At 41.0% G+C, this 21,238-nt stretch overlaps 1 protein-coding gene across 2 annotated transcripts in view; it reads left to right on the top strand.

Moving 5' to 3' along the window:
* Window positions 1-21,238, top strand: part of ctnnd2a (catenin (cadherin-associated protein), delta 2a) — a 923,305-nt gene that overhangs the window by 646,158 nt on the left and 255,909 nt on the right. For both annotated transcript variants that reach the window (XM_034165435.1, XM_034165372.1), the window contains exon 14: window positions 641-854. In XM_034165435.1, coding sequence (XP_034021326.1) covers window positions 641-854 — 214 coding nt within the window. The remainder of the gene's footprint in view (window positions 1-640; window positions 855-21,238) is intronic.

The raw sequence follows: 21,238 nt of genomic DNA, 5'->3' as shown, positions 1-21,238 counted from the left end.
TAAATTCCCAACAATAACATTTGTTAATATATTGTCAATGAGTGTCAAAGTGTTTGTAGTAATCCTGGTCAGGTGTGTTATCGCTGGATATATCACACCCAACCTTCTGGAGCTTGGCTGGACTTCTGGTCCCATCGGCTCCCTCATGCTTGGCTCCAGGCATGAAGGAGCCAAGCATTTCATTACTGCTCCTAGTTCAGCTTGGATAGAATTATCCCAAGATACCCAGTTCTGTGCCAGGCTGAGCTACTCCAGGCTGTCCTGAGATGAGTAAAAGTGGGATCAAGGTGGCTCTGAGTCCATAAAACTCTAGGAAAAAACAGCTTTGCATGCCTTTATCTGAGGGATGTCCTTGAGTGGGAGGACTCACTCTGAATAATGCCACGTGAGGGCTTCGTGGGACATCACCAGAGTTGCATCAAGTAGTAACTCATCCTGTTTTGAAGTGAAGTGGTGCAAAACTCAGACTGGTGTGGAGTAAATCTCAAGTAAATCTAATGATTGTGGCACATTGGTTATTGAATTTGCTTTTTCTGACAAAGTAACTGTGTAACTGACAGGTTGAGCCTCTACAAGAGGTTAGGTATCTTTTAATGAGTACAAATTGCATTGTCACTGGGATGCATTTCTTCATTCCCAGATCCGCCGGCAGGGAGGCATCCAGCTGCTGGTGGACCTGCTGGATCACAGGATGAGTGAGGTTCACCGCAGTGCCTGCGGAGCCCTGAGGAACCTGGTGTACGGCAAAGCCAATGATGAGAACAAAGTGGCCCTGAAGAACTGTGGGGGGATCCCTGCCTTGGTTCGCCTTCTGAGGAAGACTGCAGACGTGGAAATCAGAGAGCTGGTCACAGGTACAGCATGTTAGACAAGCACCCCCCCCCCCCCCCCCCCCCCCCCCCCATGTTTATGCAGTCAGGTCCATAAGTATTTGGACAGCAACGCACTACTTTTGATTCTATACACCTCCACAATATGCAACCAAAATATGCTTTCAGTGTAGGCTTTTATTTTTAATTCTGTATTTTTGTTTTCAGAATTATGGCCATTTTTATACAAAGTCTGATCATTTTCAGAGGCCATAAGTACTATTTTTAATAGACATAGTCACTTTTACAGTTAGATTTGTTTATACAAGTCAGGATATGAATCTGTGAACATTTGCAAGTAACACTTTTGCAATTAATTTACATCAGTAATTAAGAAATACAAATAGTCTGGTCCTGTGTGGTAAACCTGTCTGGACCAGTGGCAGGCCGTGCATTTTACACCTCCATTTTCAGAGCTGTCCCCCCACAGTTAAATGTAGCATCACATAATGCAGTATCACAAATAGACATTACATATATCCCAAGTTGGTGTCATTATCAAAAGTCATAAGAGTAGCGTGGCTTGTTTCAGAGACAAGTCTGTCCATGTATGGAGTGGATGGGGGCACAAGAAAAGAGAAAAGCTTTCTGACTGTGGTCAGGAAGCTGAAACTGAAACGTTAACACAAAAAAAACAAGAGACAACTCGCAACAGCCATACGTATACACTCATACAGCCACCAAACAAGCAAAAATGCCATAAACACAAATAACACAATCAGAAAAATGTTTGGTACAAGCAATTTTTAAAATGCAGAACAATTGAGGCTGAGTGTAAATATAAAACATATAAAAATCAGATATAAAACAGATCCACCCAGAGACAGCAGGAGAAAATCTGATTGGACAAAACGAAGCTCTTATCCATAAAATGATCTGATTTTGAAGTAGCAAAGCTCAGGGAGAGTAAAAATGATTTCACCGCTATATATATGAATGTCAAAAAATAAATAAATGATTGTATGATACATTGCCAATTGTATTGTCCAATGCAATCCTAAAGCATTGCTGGCTTAATTGTTAGCACTGGTGCCTCAAAGCAAGAAGGTTGTGGGATCGATTCCGGGCTTTTTTGTGTGGAGTTTGCATGTTCTCCCTGTGTCTGCGTGGGTTTTCTCCAGGCACTCCGGTTTCCTCCCACAATCAAAAACATGCTTATTTAGGGTCTGCTCCTTTCTCTTCCCCTGACCGAGGCAGCGCCTCTACATCTGGAGTTTGTCCCTGGGCGCCGGACTGTTGCTGCCCACTACTCCTAGTGGTAGGATTGTGTCTAACTAATTAAGATGGATTAAATGCAGAGGACAAATTTTGTTGTATGTATAAATGTGCAATGACAATAAAGATTGTATACTACTGGTAAACGACGACCTATAACCTAACCTACACCTACAGCAGCAAAGATAGTGAGCACCTTTTGTAAAATGCATGTAACATGAAGAATGAAAATATATTTTCTCACTGCTTGCTTGCACTGATGGCCCACCAATGGTTTGAAGTAAGTAGTTCTAAAAAAACTAAGTGACAATGAAAGAAGGAAACAAGTGAGGGAAGCCACCAAACACCAATATGCATCTTTGGCAGGCAAACTGGCTGTAAAAATGATAATTTGTATTGAAGATAATCCCATTATTTAGGTTGTTCAATTATGTATGGGCATGGAAAATAGACGGACTATCTTAAACGGTTCATGTCATGGTTTTATTCAACTCTTTAAATGTAAAGCTGGAGGTGAAATTACAAAAATGGTGTCCAAGTATTTCTGGGCCTGAGTCTAATACTCTGGTATCAGTTGTTGTAAACACACACTCACATACACAGCAGGACACACATTCACGAACATACTGCACTGTTTGTGATTCATTTGACAGGGTCTGTTGTTGTCTGTTGTCGTCTTTTCCTAAGTGACTTTTAGAGTCAGATCGTATGTCAGAAAAGGCTTTTATTCACTCTGCTGAAACCAAGGCTGTTCATCTCAGTCTCAGGCTCAGTGTCAGAGGAATGGACTGAAAGGATTGAGCGCTTCGAGATGTTTTGATGTTTTCTTAAGTGTCCTCTGCTTTCCTGCTTTATAAAGTTGTTTAACTTGCTACGGAATGAAAGTTTGTGTTCTACGTGGGTGCATGCATGTATTGACATGCACGTGCATATCACGGCTCAGTTCTGACCTGCAGGGTCTGGGCACTGCGGGTTAGCTAGTACACTGGAGACAAACACAAGGTTGCAAACACCCACATACACACAGATATTTATATATACGTGTATATACACTGTGCATTTCTGTGGAGGTTTAAAGAGTACAGGCTGAAGATTCATAGATTAATATACACCCACCCACATGCATAAGCTGATATAATTTCATTTCCATTTCTCAAGAAATATTTATCAAAACACCTCCCACAAAGAAATTAATAATCTACTGGAGGGGATTCATTGCTGCAGCACAGACGTTCATGCTTTCGCTGTCTCACATAAATACACATATATGCTGTCTCCAGCAGCATACCCCTGGCCTGCACACAGATTGTTATAATGTGCATGACCACATGCATGAGAAATGAGTTTTTAAAACAGTCGCCAATTCCAGGTTACTCACAGAGTGAAATATTGTCTACAGGGTCAACATCAGCACCAATACTGTTATGATTATCAGCCACATTCTGTATTGATTCTTTGAAAATGTCCTCATAAAATGTAGCATTTGCACTGATTAATTAATTTTCAGGACCTTGGCAATACCTTCTGTGAATATTCATGTGCTGTAGAAAATTAAAAATATGAAAGAGGCAGAAAGGAGGATAGGGGATGGATGGATGGATGGATGGATGGATGGATGGATGGATGGATGGATGGATGGATGGATGGATGGATGGATGGATGGATGGATGGATGGATGGATGGATGGATGGATGGATGGATGGATGGATGGGTAATTGATTAATTGATTGATTTAAATGGATGCATAAGATTGATAGGGATGGATGGACAATGGGTTGATTAACTGGTGTGGATGGATGGATGGATGGATGGGTAATTGATTAATTGATTGATTGATTGATTTAAATGGATGCATAAGATTGATAGGGTTGGATGGACAATGGGTTGATTAACTGGTGTGGATGGATGGATGGATGGATGGATGGATGGATGGATGGATGGATGGATGGATGGATGGATGGATGGATGGATGGGTAATTGATTGATTGATTGATTGATTGATTGATTGATTTTAAATGGATGCATAAGATTGATAGGGATGATGGATGGACAATGGGTTGATTAACTGGTGTGGATGGATGGATGGATGGATGGATGGATGGATGGATGGATGGATGGATGGATGGATGGATGGATGGAAATGATAGATTGATCGACTGATATGATGGATGGATGGATGGAAATGACAGATTGATTAATTGATATGGATGGATGGATGGATGGATGGATGGATGGATGGATGGATGGATGGATGGATGGAAATGATAGATTGATTAATTGATGTGGATGGATGGATGGATGGATGGATGGATGGATGGAAATGATAGATTGATTAATTGATATGGATGGATGGATGGATGGAAATGATAGATTGATTAACTGGTGTGGATGGATGGATGGATGGATGGGTAATTGATTAATTGATTGATTGATTGATTTAAATGGATGCATAAGATTGATAGGGTTGGATGGACAATGGGTTGATTAACTGGTGTGGATGGATGGATGATGGATGGATGGGTAATTGATTGATTGATTGATTGATTGATTGATTGATTTTAAATGGATGCATAAGATTGATAGGGATGATGGATGGACAATGGGTTGATTAACTGGTGTGGATGGATGGATGGATGGATGGAAATGATAGATTGATTGACTGATATGATGGATGGATGGAAATGACAGATTCATTAATTGATATGGATGGATGGATGGATGGATGGATGGATGGATGGAAATGATAGATTGATTAATTGATGTGGATGGATGGATGGATGGATGGATGGATGGATGGATGGATGGATGGAAATGATAGATTGATTAATTGATGTGGATGGATGGATGGAAATGATAGATTAATTAATTGATATGGATGGATGGATGGATGGATGGAAATGATAGATTGATTAACTGGGATGGATGGATGGAAATGATAGATTGATTAATTGATGTGGATGGATAGATGGATGGATGGATTGATTGATTAACTGATGTGGAAGGATGAATGGATTTATCAAATGATGTAAAAGAATTAATAAATTGAAGTGATGAAAATGGATGATAAACTGATTAATTGCTGTAAATGGATGGATAGATTGATTGGTATAGATGGGTGGTTGGATAGCGGTAGAGTAATAGGTGGTAAGTTGAAGAAAGGATGGAGATTGATAGATGTATGTATAGCTGAATAGACTGGTAGAGGTGGATGGATGTAGGTTGACAAATGAATAGATGGATGGATGGATGAAGTTCATCCCATCCAGTTTATAACATGATATCCCAAAAACAATAAATGCTCTCATATTGTAATTGCAAGTTATATTGATTCCAAACCTTTTCATGTTTGGTGAACTTTGATGCAACAGACCAATTCAAAAACGAACTTAGTTTTGCCGATGTGATATTTCATAGATGCACCTGCCACCTGCTGGATAGTTGATGGATGCTGGATTCATGATGGATTAGGAGCAGGTGTGGTTGTCAGTGAAAGGGTCCTTTTACGCTGAACGCGTTCTGGGCGTTAATCATGTCACGCATCACTCTAAAATCCATTATTTTCAGTGAGAAGTGTTGCGTTTTTGACAAGATGGTGATTGTCCTGCTTGCTCTCACCGGGCTCTCAAAAAGCCAGATGCTGATGTAGGAATCCCCCCGACCCTTGCATTTCCAACACATTCAATGCGTCCAACGCAAGGGTAGGTGTCAAAATGATCAAATGACGCGTTCATTGTGAAACGCCCAAAAGACAGACAGACTGCTTCCACAAAGACTTTTGCAGCATCACAGCTGTAACTCTTTACTTTGATTGTTTCACAGCAGCTGTGTTCTAAAATAACACAGCTGCCACATCTATTGAAACAACACATCATCAGTAGGGAAAAACTAACCTGTCTCACGACGGTCTAAACCCAGCTCACGTTCCTTATTAGTGGGTGAACAATCCAACGATTGGTGAATTCTTCACAATGATAGGAAGAGCCGACATCGAAGGATCAAAAAGCGACATCGCTATGAACGCTTGGCCGCCACAAGCCAGTCATCCCTGTGGTAACTTTTCTGACACCTCCTGCTTAAAACTGCAGGTAGTTCACACAATCCTGCAGAAAGGATTTTACATGAATGTAAGTGAAGCAGATACCCCTCCCCCCCATCTCTCTCTCTCTCTCTCTTTCTCTCCATGCTGTACGTATGTGTGTTGTGGTGTGTCTTCCACGTATGTCTCTGTCTTGCATAAGAGTCCGGTCCCCTGGATTGTTTGTCTCCTTTGGAATTTTGAATCTCCTTGCTTTTGCAACTTACCACCTGTGTCATTGCTGCCTGCATATTGGGGTTCCACTTGACATTGTGAACTGTAGATGGTGGCCTCTGAGGCCACTGCTGCTTGTTATCCACTTTACATTCCAAAACATAAAAGTATCAAAATGGTGAACTTTAAATGTAAGTGCAGGGCTTCGCCTGACAAGCAGCTGAAACAGATAGTAATAGAAGCTGTGGTGTCATACAACCTCTTCTTTTTTACCACTGAGAGACAGTGCACTCTTTGCCGGTGTTCTTTGTGATTTATTCTCCTGGATCACGCTCATCCACACTGTGCTTTTCCACAGTTATATTTGGATTGTTTCTCATTGCTCCAAGGAAAAAAGATCTTTTTATTTCAGCAGGTCAGTCCTGAGATAAGACAGACGCACACGCACACACAAGCATACTTGACATTTCCATTGATAAAGTGCTGATACTGTACGTATGCACAAATGCACACAACACACGCGCACCCTGAATCCCTGAGATAATGTCAGTGGAGCCCCTCGTGGTTAATTTGACCTCTTAGCCTATTGTTCCTAAGCGGTGCCTTCAGCACACACAACCTCAAAGAGTCGATTCCTCTGTGAATGCCCTATAGGTCACTTCTCTGAGGAGATTGAAGCTGCTGGACCACAATGACGACGATCAATCCAGAATAGAATTTTATCCATCCTTTTCCAGACCTCTCAAACAGAAGGAACAGCCCATGATAGAAAGAATTAGAAAATGGGAGGAAATAAAGAAAGGGAAGTGGGGTGAAAGCAAGGAAGCCGATGAAAATACAAGAAATGTGTTGGAAGGAACTTACGATGAGTCAGGCAACTTCTGGGGGCATGCTGTGGTACCACATGTTGCCGCATCCAACAAACCACAGAACGGCGTTGGATCTTGGATAGCAAACGCACAGGCAGACAACTGGTCAATCACCACCTCTCACAAGTAACCATGTGTCCACTGCAAACCAGGTGAAACAGGTGGCCGCTTGGCCTTTACCAGTTACTGGGGTCTTCTAACGATGAAGCACGTGCATGCTGGATGCACACTCAGAGACACACGCCACATTGCCAAAATGTCATAGCTGATATTCCCTCACAATGCATGTAATGCTCCTCATCTTAGTTTCCAGTGTTCCCCACAGATCCTCCAAAAAAGCCTAGTACCAATATTGTGTTAAGTCACTGGTTGGTATCCAAGTCTCATGACCATGCAGGAAGCACATGACCCTGAAGACTTGCACATTTTTCTTCTTAAAATAAATCAACATCAAAAACACCTCCATCCAGCAACCTCGTGACTACATAAACTCCTCCCAGGCATCTCTGGATGTCAAATGCTGAGATAAATGAATGTTTCTACATTTTCAACACTTTCACCCAACCTGGTCTCACGGCAAGCCGTGATTCAGCAGCACAAAATATACATTAATCTACTGGCCTCATTTTCGTAACGGCAGCACAAATCCATTCTCATTCATTCCGTGATGGTTGCACGAAATTAAAAGTGAAGTGTGTGTGTGTGTGTGTGGGGGGGGGGGGGGGGGGGGTCAGGGTGGTTATGGTTAGGGTGGGGGCAAAGAGTAAGATTATCTTATGGTTAAGGTTAGGATCGGGGTAGGAGTAGGGTTAGGAATAGTGAGTTTAAAAACTGTCATGAAAATTTGACTCATTTCGTCACAGGGGCACGAGAAAAAAAACGTGAGACTGGGCTGCTTTCACCACATACAGATACTCTTCTGGTGGCTGAGTTCAGGAAGTTATTAAAAGGCTGATCCTAGTCTTAATCCAGGACACTCACAAACCGAGAGACTCGGATTCCTCACTCAGCTTCTCAAGTGCTGCAGTGAGAGGATCCATTGCTTCCTGAAAGATACAGCATCAGCTGCGAAGTCAGGATCAGGAAACCATTCCTCACCACCAGAGGCATCTGAATCACTGGATTCCACAACCTGATCAACATCCAGAACGGAGAACAGGAAGAAGGAAACTAATCAATATTAGACAGCTGAGCACCCACAAACATAAAGGTCACCACCGGGGTATGAAAGGATGCAAGGGATCAAGTCATTTCCCCAAGTTCTCTGCTACGTCTTCTGTGTGTGCCTGCTTCTTCTGAAACAAGTCATGTGTTGTGTTTATTTAGCGGCGTAAGACTGTGCACCAATCAGGATAGTTGACGGTAAGCTGAAGATGTCAGCAACAACCGGCACAAGCTGACACCTTGAAGAATGTCACTGCGCTGCTGCAGAGATGAAGAGCACGGCTGTGGTCTGTAAGCAGATTATGACATGAGTGAAGCGCACAGCAGCTCATACAGCCGCGCATCATATTTTCAGCTGACTTTAGTAAATAAGTGTCTCGCAGAAACACACTGTAAACGTACATCTCTCATTTCCTTGATCCCCTCTGTCTCTTTGCATCATCGCTCTTCTCTGTCTGACTCTCCACGCTTAGGCTTGATTGAACTCCTTTCACGTACGTCTCCCCACTAACGTCTGTTTTGCGCTCGTACTTGGCTGTAAACTTCACTTTTCAGTTGCTTTATGCCACAACAAACGTATTTTGAAGTTGATCTTTGCAAGTCATGTGGAGCATCCTCCCACTGCAGCAACTCTAACCCATTTAAAATGTTACATAATTGCTTGTTAATTAAATTTTAAATGTTTTTGTCACAAAGAGACAGAATATCTGAGCTGTTTCATGCATTGGACATTGACATCATACTGCAATTTTCATCAAATGCATCAATTAAAATGAAAGAAAACATTAAAATTTGAATGTTGCTTCATATGTACATTTGTAGAAGATGTGATTGCTCTTGTTTTTTGCCTTTATTCTAAACATTCTTGCCTTATTATGTTACACAAATCAATTGTTGTAATACCAAATGGGAACCCCCACTAATGAAGAATAAAGACAACATGAAAGTTCCAAAATCTGCAGTTCATTGAACTGCCAAATGAGGCTGGCTCCAAATGTGAGTCTATCAGATCTGAGGCATCAGTATAATGCACTTTGGCTACAAAGGCACCATAAATATGGAGCCCATTTATCATAGAGGCTCGTTAAAATGTCTGACTTTGCAGCGAAAATAAAGTTATAGCTTGGTACAAACAGTTTTGGTCTCTATAGATTGTTTCCCTATTTTTGACTAGTTTTTTTATTTAACTCTTCAGTTTTCACTCTTTTAAATCATAAAGTTATTATTCATTGTAGGCGTTGTTGCTTTGAATGACAGCTTGCATGCCGGGTGCAGACATGGATTCAACCATGTTTGACCTGTCTGAATATTTTCTAATTAATACCTGAGTTAATATAGGTTGCTGTGCAGATATGTGTTGGATGTGTGATGCACAGCTTGTGTTGTATTGTGAGAGTGTTGTGTTGACTGCCTTCACATCTTCCTCAGCTGGGTTTCCATCACCCTCCATATTGTGCAATGCGAATTGAAAATATGTTTTATGGAAAGTTTATTTTGGAAAGAATTCTCAAATATTAAAAAAAAAAGATTTTGAGTGATTTGGAAAAAGGCATGTTTTCCAAAACTGCAGCGGAAACACATTTTCTGCTATTATGGCACATGATGCCCAAAAGGAGTCTCATGACATTTTAAAATACAGATGTGGTCCAGTGGTGTAGTCTACATTTTTGAAGTGGGTAGACTGTGTTTTTTGCCCGTCATCAAACCCGTGCATTGCGCCCTGGTTATTAACATTTTTAACACCATAACAACAAATAGATCTATACTTTCCATCTGATCATTTATATTCTATATTTGCCACTATAAATGTGAGAAATGTGTCAGAATGTAAGTAAGTAATTTGGACCAATTGCAAAATACAGTATACAACAGTAAATCTAAAAGAGTGATTAAAAAACACAAAGATCAAATACATTTATTTTTTGGCATCTGAAAACCTAATTTAACAAAGAAATTTAATCAGGTCATAAACCAGGAATAAACAATGTTTAAATCCAGCCAAAAGTATCATATGCAAGCTACTGTGTATTGTTTAACAGTAAATAAGACAACTTTAAGTCACAGTCACTCAAAAAAAAAAGTGACTGTGACTCCTTGTTATTAAGAAAGAAAAGTTCTCTTAACAATAATAAGGAGCAGATTATTGCCTCCCAACTAAGTATATTGCAAGAGTTCACTTTTCCTCCCTCTATTTAGTATCGGATATGAGCCTGTACTGTCAAATTCAGCAGGTGCAAGATTCACCCTTCATATAATCCGCATGGCCCCACGTTGTTTGTGGACAGTTTAGACGCATAAACAAAACAGAACACATGAGCATGCACTGGCTGCAGAACCTCACGCCTCCTACCACAATCTCTGTTGAAGTTGACAGTCCATCATCAGGTCCAGATGGGGGACCTGATGGGGAGGAAACCTACCCAGTATAAACAAGCTAGTATTAGTATACGTTAAGTTCCATTAAAACAGCAGCTAGGCTGAAGGACAGAAGCTAGCTCCCAGAAAATTCACATACAATGAAAATATGGTAGATGCTTTACTTTGCAGAAACCTTTTCAACCCATGAGAAAAACATTGTAGGCCAAATCAGTGGCACAAAAGTATAGTATGAAGACAACCATGCAACTAACTAAGACAACCATGCAACTACTGGGAGTATGCCACTTACCAATTCCAGTCATTTTAAAACTACACTATCCAACAGCCAACGGGACTCAAGCTCAAGAGACGGCAAAACTCTATTATTTATTAAGAAGCTATTTCATTTTATATTTTAACAATAAATGAACGGATCATTAAAAATGTCCACGAATCAAAGTCAAAAGACATTTGCTCCACTTATTGTGCTCAAATTCATATTTTAGAAATGACTCTGTCCTGATAACAACATTAAAGGCAATTACATATTTTGTCAAAATTACAAGTTGAAATGAGCATTAAAAAAATTCATAAAGAGGTTTATGTCACAGAAATCCTACTTTACAATCACTGCAGTCATTGTTAAATTATTTCCTGTTGCATTTATAATAAACATTTGTATTTATTTACAGTGTCTGTTTTTCTGGTTGAAATGAGATATAAATAATCTACCAGACTTAAAAAAAAATGTACAAATTTCCATGTTATTTTGTCTAAAAATAAATGTCTGAGGTTCCTTATGTTAAACAAGAAATTATCTAATCTGAAATAACAGGTGGTTTTGATTTACAGATGAAAGGTTTCTAAAGAACCATTTATTGATTTATTTAGCTATTTTAATTACAAGTGTTTTAAACTTTTTTAACAGTAATCAGAAATTCTGAGGTAACAAACCACAACAAAAAAACATTTCCAAGGATTTTTCTTCATAAAACTGCTCCATAAATGAGCAGTCCTGTGACATGTTTGTTTTGTACAGATCAGTGGTTTATTTCTACACCGATCCATTTTGTACAGATCAGTGGTTTCTGTTTCTGCCACTAGTCTTCCGTGTTTTGGCCCGACACGTCGTTCCTATTGGACAACGCAAAGGTACGTCACGGCTCAGAAAGTTGGATTGGCTTGAACTTTGTCTACGTCAGCCTGCCGACAAGCGGCAATGCGCGCTCCCGTCAGCATCTAAAAAGCAACGCGTCTCATTGAAAATAATGCTTTTTAGACCGTTTTTTTGACGCGTCTGACGTATTCAGTGTGAAAGGCCCATTAGCTTAGTGAACAAATAAAAACTAGCTGTCGTAGGCTAGCCCACTTACCAGAAATGCAGACAGCGCCAGGTTTATCTCCTCCACTCAGGGTGCAAACTTCATCAATCGGCCCTGAAGCAGCAGGTGGACGTTTTAGAAAAAAAAAAATCTAAAACCGAGGCCTGTTTTCTTTTCATTTTTTCGGGTAATAATCACCATCGATACTTCCAGCATTGTTGTTTATGTGCGGCTTTCGCGCTGATTAGCTGGTAGCCCCGCCCCATCTCTCTATGAGCCAATTAAAACTCTTATCTAGCAGAGCAAGCGGGGGTGGGACATACGGTGCACTCTACAGTGATGGACGCCTGATGGCTGTCTTTTAAAGGGAGAAAATAAAATTACAGTCAATAAGCGCTTATTTTATTTACACGGTCACGTTCCCCGGGGCAATTTGAAGTGGGTAGATGGAAATTCCCGGTCATTTTAGGTGAGTAGACGGCGTCTACCTGCGTTCCACGTAGACTACACCACTGATGTGGTCTGAGGTTTACATACACTTATACACTTATCATGGTAATTTTGCACTTTTAATGATGTCTTTGAACTGTTCTTTTGCCAGGGTGGAATGACTGTACAGCATAGTACATCATTACTGATTTTAAAAACAAGAATTGGAATTGGGTGCACAAGTTTGAATTCATTTTACATCTTCTCTAATCTACACTGGGTCAAAATTATACATACAGGCTCAAATATATACGTATACCCCCACTAATATTTGATTAAATGTCCCTTAGCAAGCTGCACCACAACTGGACGCTTTTGGCAGCCATCAACAAGCTTCTGACATAATTTGGACTGGATATTTGACCACTCTTCCTGGCAGAATTGGTAGATTTAATTTAAATTGATTGGTTTTCTGGTATGGACCCAGCCGTTAAGCGTAGTCCACAAATTTTTGCAAATAGGGTTGATGTTGTGGCTTTGGGAAGGCCACTCCGGATCCTGAATGTTAGCCTGCTTTATCCAACTCACAACCAGCTCTGGCAAAAGAACAGTTCATGAACACCATTAAAAGCCCTGTTTATGTAAATTTCCAACCAAAACTGTACATGATGCACTACATGTGGAGGGAAAAGATGGAAAGTTTGTTATGAAATCTTATGAGAAATAAATGTTACAGCATTATTGGATTTTGAAAATAACCAAATGCCAATATTTAGCAGAATTTACCCATCTGTCGCCATGACTATTGGAATGAGCGTTATTGCGAGTGCCTTACTGGAATGACAGTACTAGGACAAAGGACAAGTAGTCGCATTGCATCACTTGATGGAAAAGCTGTCATTTTGCACAATTCTTTTGAGGAAATTTTGATCACATCACTTTACTTTTGCGTAAACTTTCAATAGAAACGCCAGTGATATCTCATAACTACAATCGTGACCTATGCTCCAAACACCTTTTCAGTTGTATTGTTAGTAATGAATGGGACACCAGTTTCTGTGTGAATGATTTGCACTGAGAATCTCCTGTCAGCTGCCTCTGTGGAGGAGTACACACTCCATCTTCTTCCAGCCCAACTTGTTTGTTCTACAAAAGGCCTTTGCCTGGGTTTTTATGCTGACATGCAGCAAGGAGGAATCTGCCAAATTATTCTAATCAAAGCTTGACCTTCATTACTCATTTGTGGCTAAATGATTGGAAAGCAAGCAAATGTATGTTGGTGTTCACCAGAAGCTCACCGGGGGCGGAATGTGGCACTCTCTCAAACGACATCAATGACCCACAACTGCTTGGCTCAGAGACATGTCAGAGCTGGAGTCATGTCAGCTTGTTCATTACCACCTCTGTGTTGTCAGCCTCATTACATCCCTTTCATGATCTCTGTAATTTAAAATTTGCTCAGGTCTGGGGAAATCAGAGTGGGAATATGTTATTTTCTGTGACCGGAAAAACCTTCCCTCAACAACTAAACCTATCTCCTGTCTGCTCTGAAGTTTAAATTTAGCCTGGCTTTTATTGGGTTTCCAGGTCTCAGCGCGAGGTAGATAGGACGAAGTCGAGGCTTCCGGGCCTGTCAGTCAAACTGTGGTCGATGCAATGACTGGGTGTCGGCGGGAGATGCTATCCGTCCTCCTGGCCTCACCTTGAGACATCAGAGCGTGACCTAACACGGTTGAGACTGCCTGATCAGAAATGAGTGCTGAGCTGAGAAGCAGCTCGCAAGGAATATGTGTGCAAAATGTATACATTTGTGGAAATGATTGTTTTTCTCCTCAAGTTATAGATGTGCATTATTTTAAGTGACAGCTAATAAAATGTGAATTAGCACGGATTAACACATTTTAACATACAGATCAAATACTTTGTGTTACAGCATCATAGATAGATAGATAAATACTTTATTAATCCCGAGGGAAATTGTGTGGCGTCTCTTGCTCTCATTCATACATATCAAATCTGAATGTTGTTTTGCAGACGACGTTCAGATTTACCTTCCTGTAACTTCCTGTGATACCCAGGCTGCTGTAAAAACACTACAGGACTGTCTGAATGATGTACAAGTCTGGATGAGAGCTAATTTTCTGAATCTTAATAAAAATAAAACTGAGATTTTAGTGTTCGGGCAAAGTAACCCTCTACAAGGACAAGACTGTTATTGGTCCTCTGTCCACTTTTTGCCGCCCTTTTGTAAAAAAAATCTAGGGGTGATAGTTGACTCATTGTTCAGATTTGATAAGCACATCAGCTCTGTCATCAGGGCCAGCTTTTTTCAGCTGAGAACTCTTTCCAAGATTAAATCTTATTTTACTCAAGTTGATTTTGAAAGAGCTATCCATGCATTCGTAACATCACGTCTGGATTATTGTAATGCTCTCTACGTTGGGCTGGACCAGCGCTCCCTTAATATTTTATACTTTTGTATTGCTATTATTGTGAAGCACTTTGGTCAGCTGCAGCTGTGTTTTAAATGTGCTATATAAATAAATTTGAATTGAACTGAACTGAATAAAAGTTACACAACAAGTTAAAAAATAAGTTAATGAATAAAAACAGCACAGAGACAAGTTAATAAATAAATAGTACAAAAACAGTATATAAAGTGCAACAAGTTACAGGAGTCAAGGCACCTGACACTATGTTTAGGCATTTATAGCCCCCGTCTGCTGCCCCTGGCTGATGTGGCTACATTATACAGCCTGATGGCCCGAGGGACAAAAGAGTTCTTCAGTCTGTCAGTGGAGCATTTGAGGGAGAGGAATCTGGAACTGAAGGCGCACCCCTGCTTGGATATCACAGAGTTCAGGGGGTGGCTCTGATTGGACAGGACTGCCCTAATCTTCAGCCTCAGAATGTCCTTCTTCCTCGCACCGCCCCCCAACACACAACGGCGTAGAAAAGAACACTGGACACGATGGACTGATAGAACATGTACAATAACTTGGAGCAGACCCTGAATGAAGCCAGCCTCCTAAGAAAGTACATTCTACTCTGTCCCTTCTTATAGACAGCATCCATATTAGCTGCCCAGCTCAGCCTGTTATCCAGCTCCAACCCTACCTATAGGTGGAAACCACCTCCACCTCGGATCCGTCAATTATGATGGGCTGCAGAGAGGGTGGCGCCCGCCTGAAATCAAGCATCACTTCCTTTGTTTTGGTGGTGTTGAGCAGGAGCTTGTTTTGCTGGCACCATCCCACAAAGTCCCTCACCATGCTCCTATACTCCCCCTCTTCACCCCCCCAATACACGCCACAATTGCGGTGTCATCTGAGAACTTCTGCATGTAACATGTATCGGAGTTGTAGTGAAAGTCCGTAGTGTAGAGGGTGAAGAGGAGGGGTGAAAGCACCGTGCCCTGAGGTACTCCAGTGCTGCAGGTCAATGTAGAGGACCTACACCCCCCCCCCCCCCACACACACACACACATGTACAAACTGTGGCTGGTTGGTCAAATAATCCAAAATCCAGAGCACGAGGTGGGGGTCCACAGCCATGATGTTAAGTTTCTCCTGGAGAAGGCTGGGATGTATTGTATTAAAAGCACTGGAGAAGTCAAAGAAAAGCATCCTTACAGTGCATCCCCCCACATCCAGGTATGTCAGGGCACTGTGCAGGAGGTAGAGGACAGCATCTTCAACACCCACCCTCTCCTGGTAGGCGAACTGGAGAGGGTCCCTCACTGTCTGCACTTGGGGTCGCACAAGCTGCAGAACCAGCAGCCTCCAAAATTCACAACACATTTCATCTGACCCTCCATAACAATCTGGTGCCACCATCTTTACAAAGGGTAAAAGAAATACAAAATCTTTCTACATGGACAGACCGGGGGTCTCATGTACAAAGACTTGCCTGGATTTTCGACTGAAACATGGCGTACGCTAAAACCTAGAAACTGGCGTACACACAAATATCGAAGTGTGCATACTCATGGATCAAAGCACATTCCATTTGTATTTCCCACTGAACGTGGAATTGAGGTACAAATGCAGATGTACCAATCTCCTCCGTCTCCACACCCCTATTTAAATATAGGGATAGTTTATTTGGTTCCCTGTCAAATGCAGTAACCATGAACTGGAAATAAAGTTAGTGCACTCTATAAAATGAACTTTCAGTGAGAAAAAGTGATGTGACAATTTGCATAGATTTTTTTTAAGTTATTTCAACTTAACTAGAGAAGTCTTGTGGCGTTAACTCAGTTGAAAGTTGAAATAACAAAGTTGAAAGTTACGCAGACCGCAGTTCTGTGCGCAACTCCAGCAACAGTGCCCTTGGTAAACCAAACTGCCTTGATCTAATTATCGTCATTTGCAAGTAAATCATTGCGTTTCCTGAATACGCGCTCACCTCGCATTGCACCATTTGCAAGGTCCTTTAACAACGTGAACACAGCTATTGTTAATGCCATTTTCCTTCTTTTTCTTTATTGTTTATTTGATGAGGACAGTGCACATTAATGAACACTTTATACATTTTCATGACATAGTGTAAATATGCCAGATTTAGCTAAAAGCTACTTTCCGTCTGTTGTCCTCAGACACACAACAACAAACAATAATTACAATAAATACAACACATTAAATTATATACAGTACATCTCACCTGTGTTGACAGGTTTGATTGTTTTTTAGTCATTTTTAAGCTCATTTTTAAAAGCACTGAGGGTGGAACTGTCTCATTATGTTGTTGGAAAGCTGTTCCAGTTTGTACAACTCTTCACAGAAATGGCATTTTGTCCTGTGGCAGTTCGTCTAAAGGGCACCTCACAGTCCCCTGTAGAAACAGACCGAGTCCTGAGGTTACGATCTCTATGTCTAATAAATTCCTCCAGAGGAAGAGGGGCTAGGCCATGTGAGTTTTGTAAATGAGACAAGCACGCTTAAAAATTATATAATTGTTAAAACTTAAAAGATTGTATTTCTCTAGAATTTCACAGTAATGAGTGGAATATGGCTTTTTGGCAAACACTTTGATGGCTTTTTTATAAAGTTGCTCTAAACGTTTTAGAACTGTCATACCAGCAAATGACCATATTGTACAGCAATATTCAGTATGAGACAGGATCATGCATTGAAGGTACGATCTAGCAGTATCAGGCGAAATACAAAGCCTGATTTGTTTAAAGTTTTGAAGGTTAAATTTTACATTGTTGATAACTTTTTTCACATTTTTGAAGAAAAGATTAGAGTCCAAGATGATTCCAAGGTACTTGAAATGGGATACCATTTCAAGCACCTCTCCACCTATCAACACTTTGAGGCTGCTCTACTGGTCTTTTTGAAAATGTCATACAAACTATTTTAGTTGTGTTAAGCATAAGGCAGTTATCATTAAGCCAGTCTTGTACCTTGTTTAAAATAACATCCTCATCACTTTGTGCATGCTTTCATATCCACACATATAATTGAAAAGACATGGGTTTATTAATTGTTCATGAATGTGTCGCGGCTCGTCTTTAGTCTTCTCAGGATGTCGTCTTTTAGATAACACAAACTAATTGCAAGTGATATGCTAGAAAATGACACAACACTTTAGAATAATTCAGCCTTAAGCAAGATAAAATGCACAGAGTTTTTAAGTTTATTTAAGCCTTCGACACAAAGCTTAGACAAACTGAGTCCTCTAGAGAGACTGAATATGACAACCGCGCTCATCTATTTATTGGAGACCCGCGGGCATCGCTCCTCCTTCGACTTTTTTATTTATTTCATTCCCAAGACATGGTTTTCTATTGGAAGCGTCCTCTAGTGAACCCTAAGCAGGTGTTAGGCCATTATTTCAATGTGACAAACGCTCCCATTAAAACATGAAGGATTTACAACTGATTTTTTTAAAAGACCTTCAGCCACAGGTGCAGCTGGCCTGAGGCCCCCTCCGCACGTGGCCTCAGCCACACGTGCAGCTGGCCTGAGGCCCCTGCACACGGCCTGCGGGAAAGCACCTAAAAGGCCTTGGAAAGCCCCTGACAGACTAAATGACTAATAGAGCCCCTTTTTTTTGGGTTGAACACCTGCTAGTTCAACCAGAGGACATACAGTTCGGATCAGGACACTTGATAGTTCATCACAGTTCAAATATGGACCTAAAAATTCTTCTACAAATGTGTCTCTGGTGTGCACGTCACTCTGATGACTTCTTGTTGTCACGTTATTAACAGTTTCCCAGCACCACCTCTAAGTGTCACCAGAGGAACAATAGCTGTAGAAATGTGCGTGCACCAGCTATGAACCTGGTGTGACGCACCACAAATCTCCACAGTTTTACTTTTGATCCATCTGAACGTTAGTGTGGAGAAGGACGTATGCCACGTTTGTGTGCATATGCAGCCTTTGTACATGGGGCCCCAGGTACTTTCTGTTGCAGTATGGCAGCAAAATGTGTTAATGTAAAATGTAAATTACAGGTGCCGATACTCGTGGCATCGGATGATGGTTCTTGGTCCAGCGAGACATCGGCATCAGTCTGACCAGCTGGCGCTCAGCCTGGGTTCGTGTGTCATACATCATACGGACAAAATGAGGAACCTTGGGGTAATTTTTGATCCCACGTTGTCTTTTGACCTCCACATCAGGGTTGTTACTAGGACTGCTTTTTTCCATCTGAGAAATATAACGAGGATCCACCCCATCCTGTCCGTGGCTGATGCTGAGACCCTGATTCATGATTTTGTTTCTTCTAGACTAGATTGTTGTAATGTTCTATTTTCAGGGTTACCACAGTCCAGCATTAGGGGTCTTCAGCTGGTTCAGAACGCTGCCGCCAGACTTCTGACACGTAGCAGAAGGTCTGAACATATCACACCCATTTTGGTATCTTTGCACTGGCTCCCTGTCTCTGTGAGAGCAGATTTTAAGGTTTTGCTATTGACTTATAAGGTTGTTCATGGTCTGGCGCCATCTTATCTGGCTGATCTGGTGGAACTCTACATGCTGGCCCGGGCTTTGCGGTCACAGGATGTGGGACATCTCTGTGTTCCCAGGGTGAAGAAGAAGTCAGCAGGTCAAAGAGCCTTTTCGTATCGTGCACCCACCCTGTGGAACAGTCTTCCTGCGACCGTGAGGCAGTCTGAGTCCGTGGACATTTTTAAGTCAAGACTCAAAACCTATTTTTTATTCTCTTTCTTATCGATAGTTTTTATTTTTATTTGTTTTATTCTTTTACTTCTGTTTTTATTTATGTATTTAAAAAAATTTTAGTCAGTTTTAATTACTTATTCAATTTTATGTTGACTTGTTTTATGTAAGGTGCCTTGAGACGGCTTTTGCTGTGATTTGGCGCATTATAAGCTAATTAAATTAAGTAATTAATCGGATGTGTAAGTCCTACTAAATATTAATGTTGTTTTTGCAATATCATTATTGCCATATCATTTGTGTTTTAGATGTTTAACAAGCTCATGGACTCTTCCTCTGTCCACACGTACCACAGCATGTATTTTAGAATGTCATGTGACTCTTTCTGTACGTTCCATCACCTGTAATTGTGCCAAGTGTTTCTGTTGCAGTTTTGCGATATATGGCTTTTCAAATTCTCTGTGATTCTCAAGGTTAGCCATCTTTGAACTTGTTCAAGGTCTGTATCCCAAGAATGTTCCCTGTGAATTTGAAGACTCTGATCTATGCTGAGCACAGATGGACGGACGGACAGACAGACAGACGCAAGACTTTTTTAATACCCGATGACCATATTTGGGCCTCGGGTAATAAGCCAGAGTGTATCTGAAAAATTCATGACAGATTCACGGCCATTTTTGTCCATAATCATTATGTAAACTCTGAAGCTGACTTGTAGCTGCATGTTAGCCATGCCGCCTGTGTCCAGGTACAGTCCACGTCATGCTTACTTCATGCTCACGCCAGTACACGCAGTCAGTCCGAGTTACTTTTTGTCCACAGATGTAATGTGGCTTTAATTTGGCTTTCAAGTCAAATTGTTGTTTTTTGAGATTAACATATTTAATTTAACCTTTATTTAACCATTGAGATTGAGACCTCTTTTGCAAGAAAGACCTGGACAGTTAAGTTTCCAATTCACCTAACCTGCATGTCTTTAAATGTGGGAGGAAGCTGGAGCACCCGGAGGGAACCCACGCAAACAACATGCAAACTCCACACAGAAAGACCACAGGTGGGAATCAAACCCATTACCTTCTTGCTGTGAGGCAACAGTGCTAACCACTATCCATGGTGCTATATGTTTGTCTCCTCCTATTTGTATCCCACAGTGTATTCAGAAAAAGAATAAAAAATGACTTAAGTCTCAATAAGATTGAATAATAATAATAATAACAACAACTACATGCCCTAAAAGCTGCACAGCTTTCACTGTATGCAGTTTTAGACAAACTTAGCACAGGTATACATGTCTGGCGATCTGATTAGGTCTACCAAAGGTACCGGGTGGTTATTTTGTGTTTCTGATCAATTTGAAGTAGTAGTAGCAGTTTCACCCCTGCTTTGTTCACACACAGATTCATGTAGAATTATTGTTCAGCTGTGCGGCGATGTCATTTGTCCACAGTAAACAGCGTTCCTCCACTGGTAGCTGTTACCATGGAGGGTCCACAGTACACACACCAATAACACACACGGCTGGGAGCTGGTCCACTTCACGGCTCTCCTGTTAACAGCGATCACCATCATGTCATGTTATCTGTGACTCTCTGTGATCATAGATGCAGTCTGTCCGAGAGGCACTTTAAAG

The sequence above is a fragment of the Thalassophryne amazonica genome, chromosome 1, assembly GCF_902500255.1.
Source record: "Thalassophryne amazonica chromosome 1, fThaAma1.1, whole genome shotgun sequence".
Classification (NCBI taxonomy): domain Eukaryota; kingdom Metazoa; phylum Chordata; class Actinopteri; order Batrachoidiformes; family Batrachoididae; genus Thalassophryne; species Thalassophryne amazonica.
The sequence above is the reverse complement of the archived record's forward strand: the minus strand, read 5'-3'. Positions and strand labels throughout refer to the sequence as shown.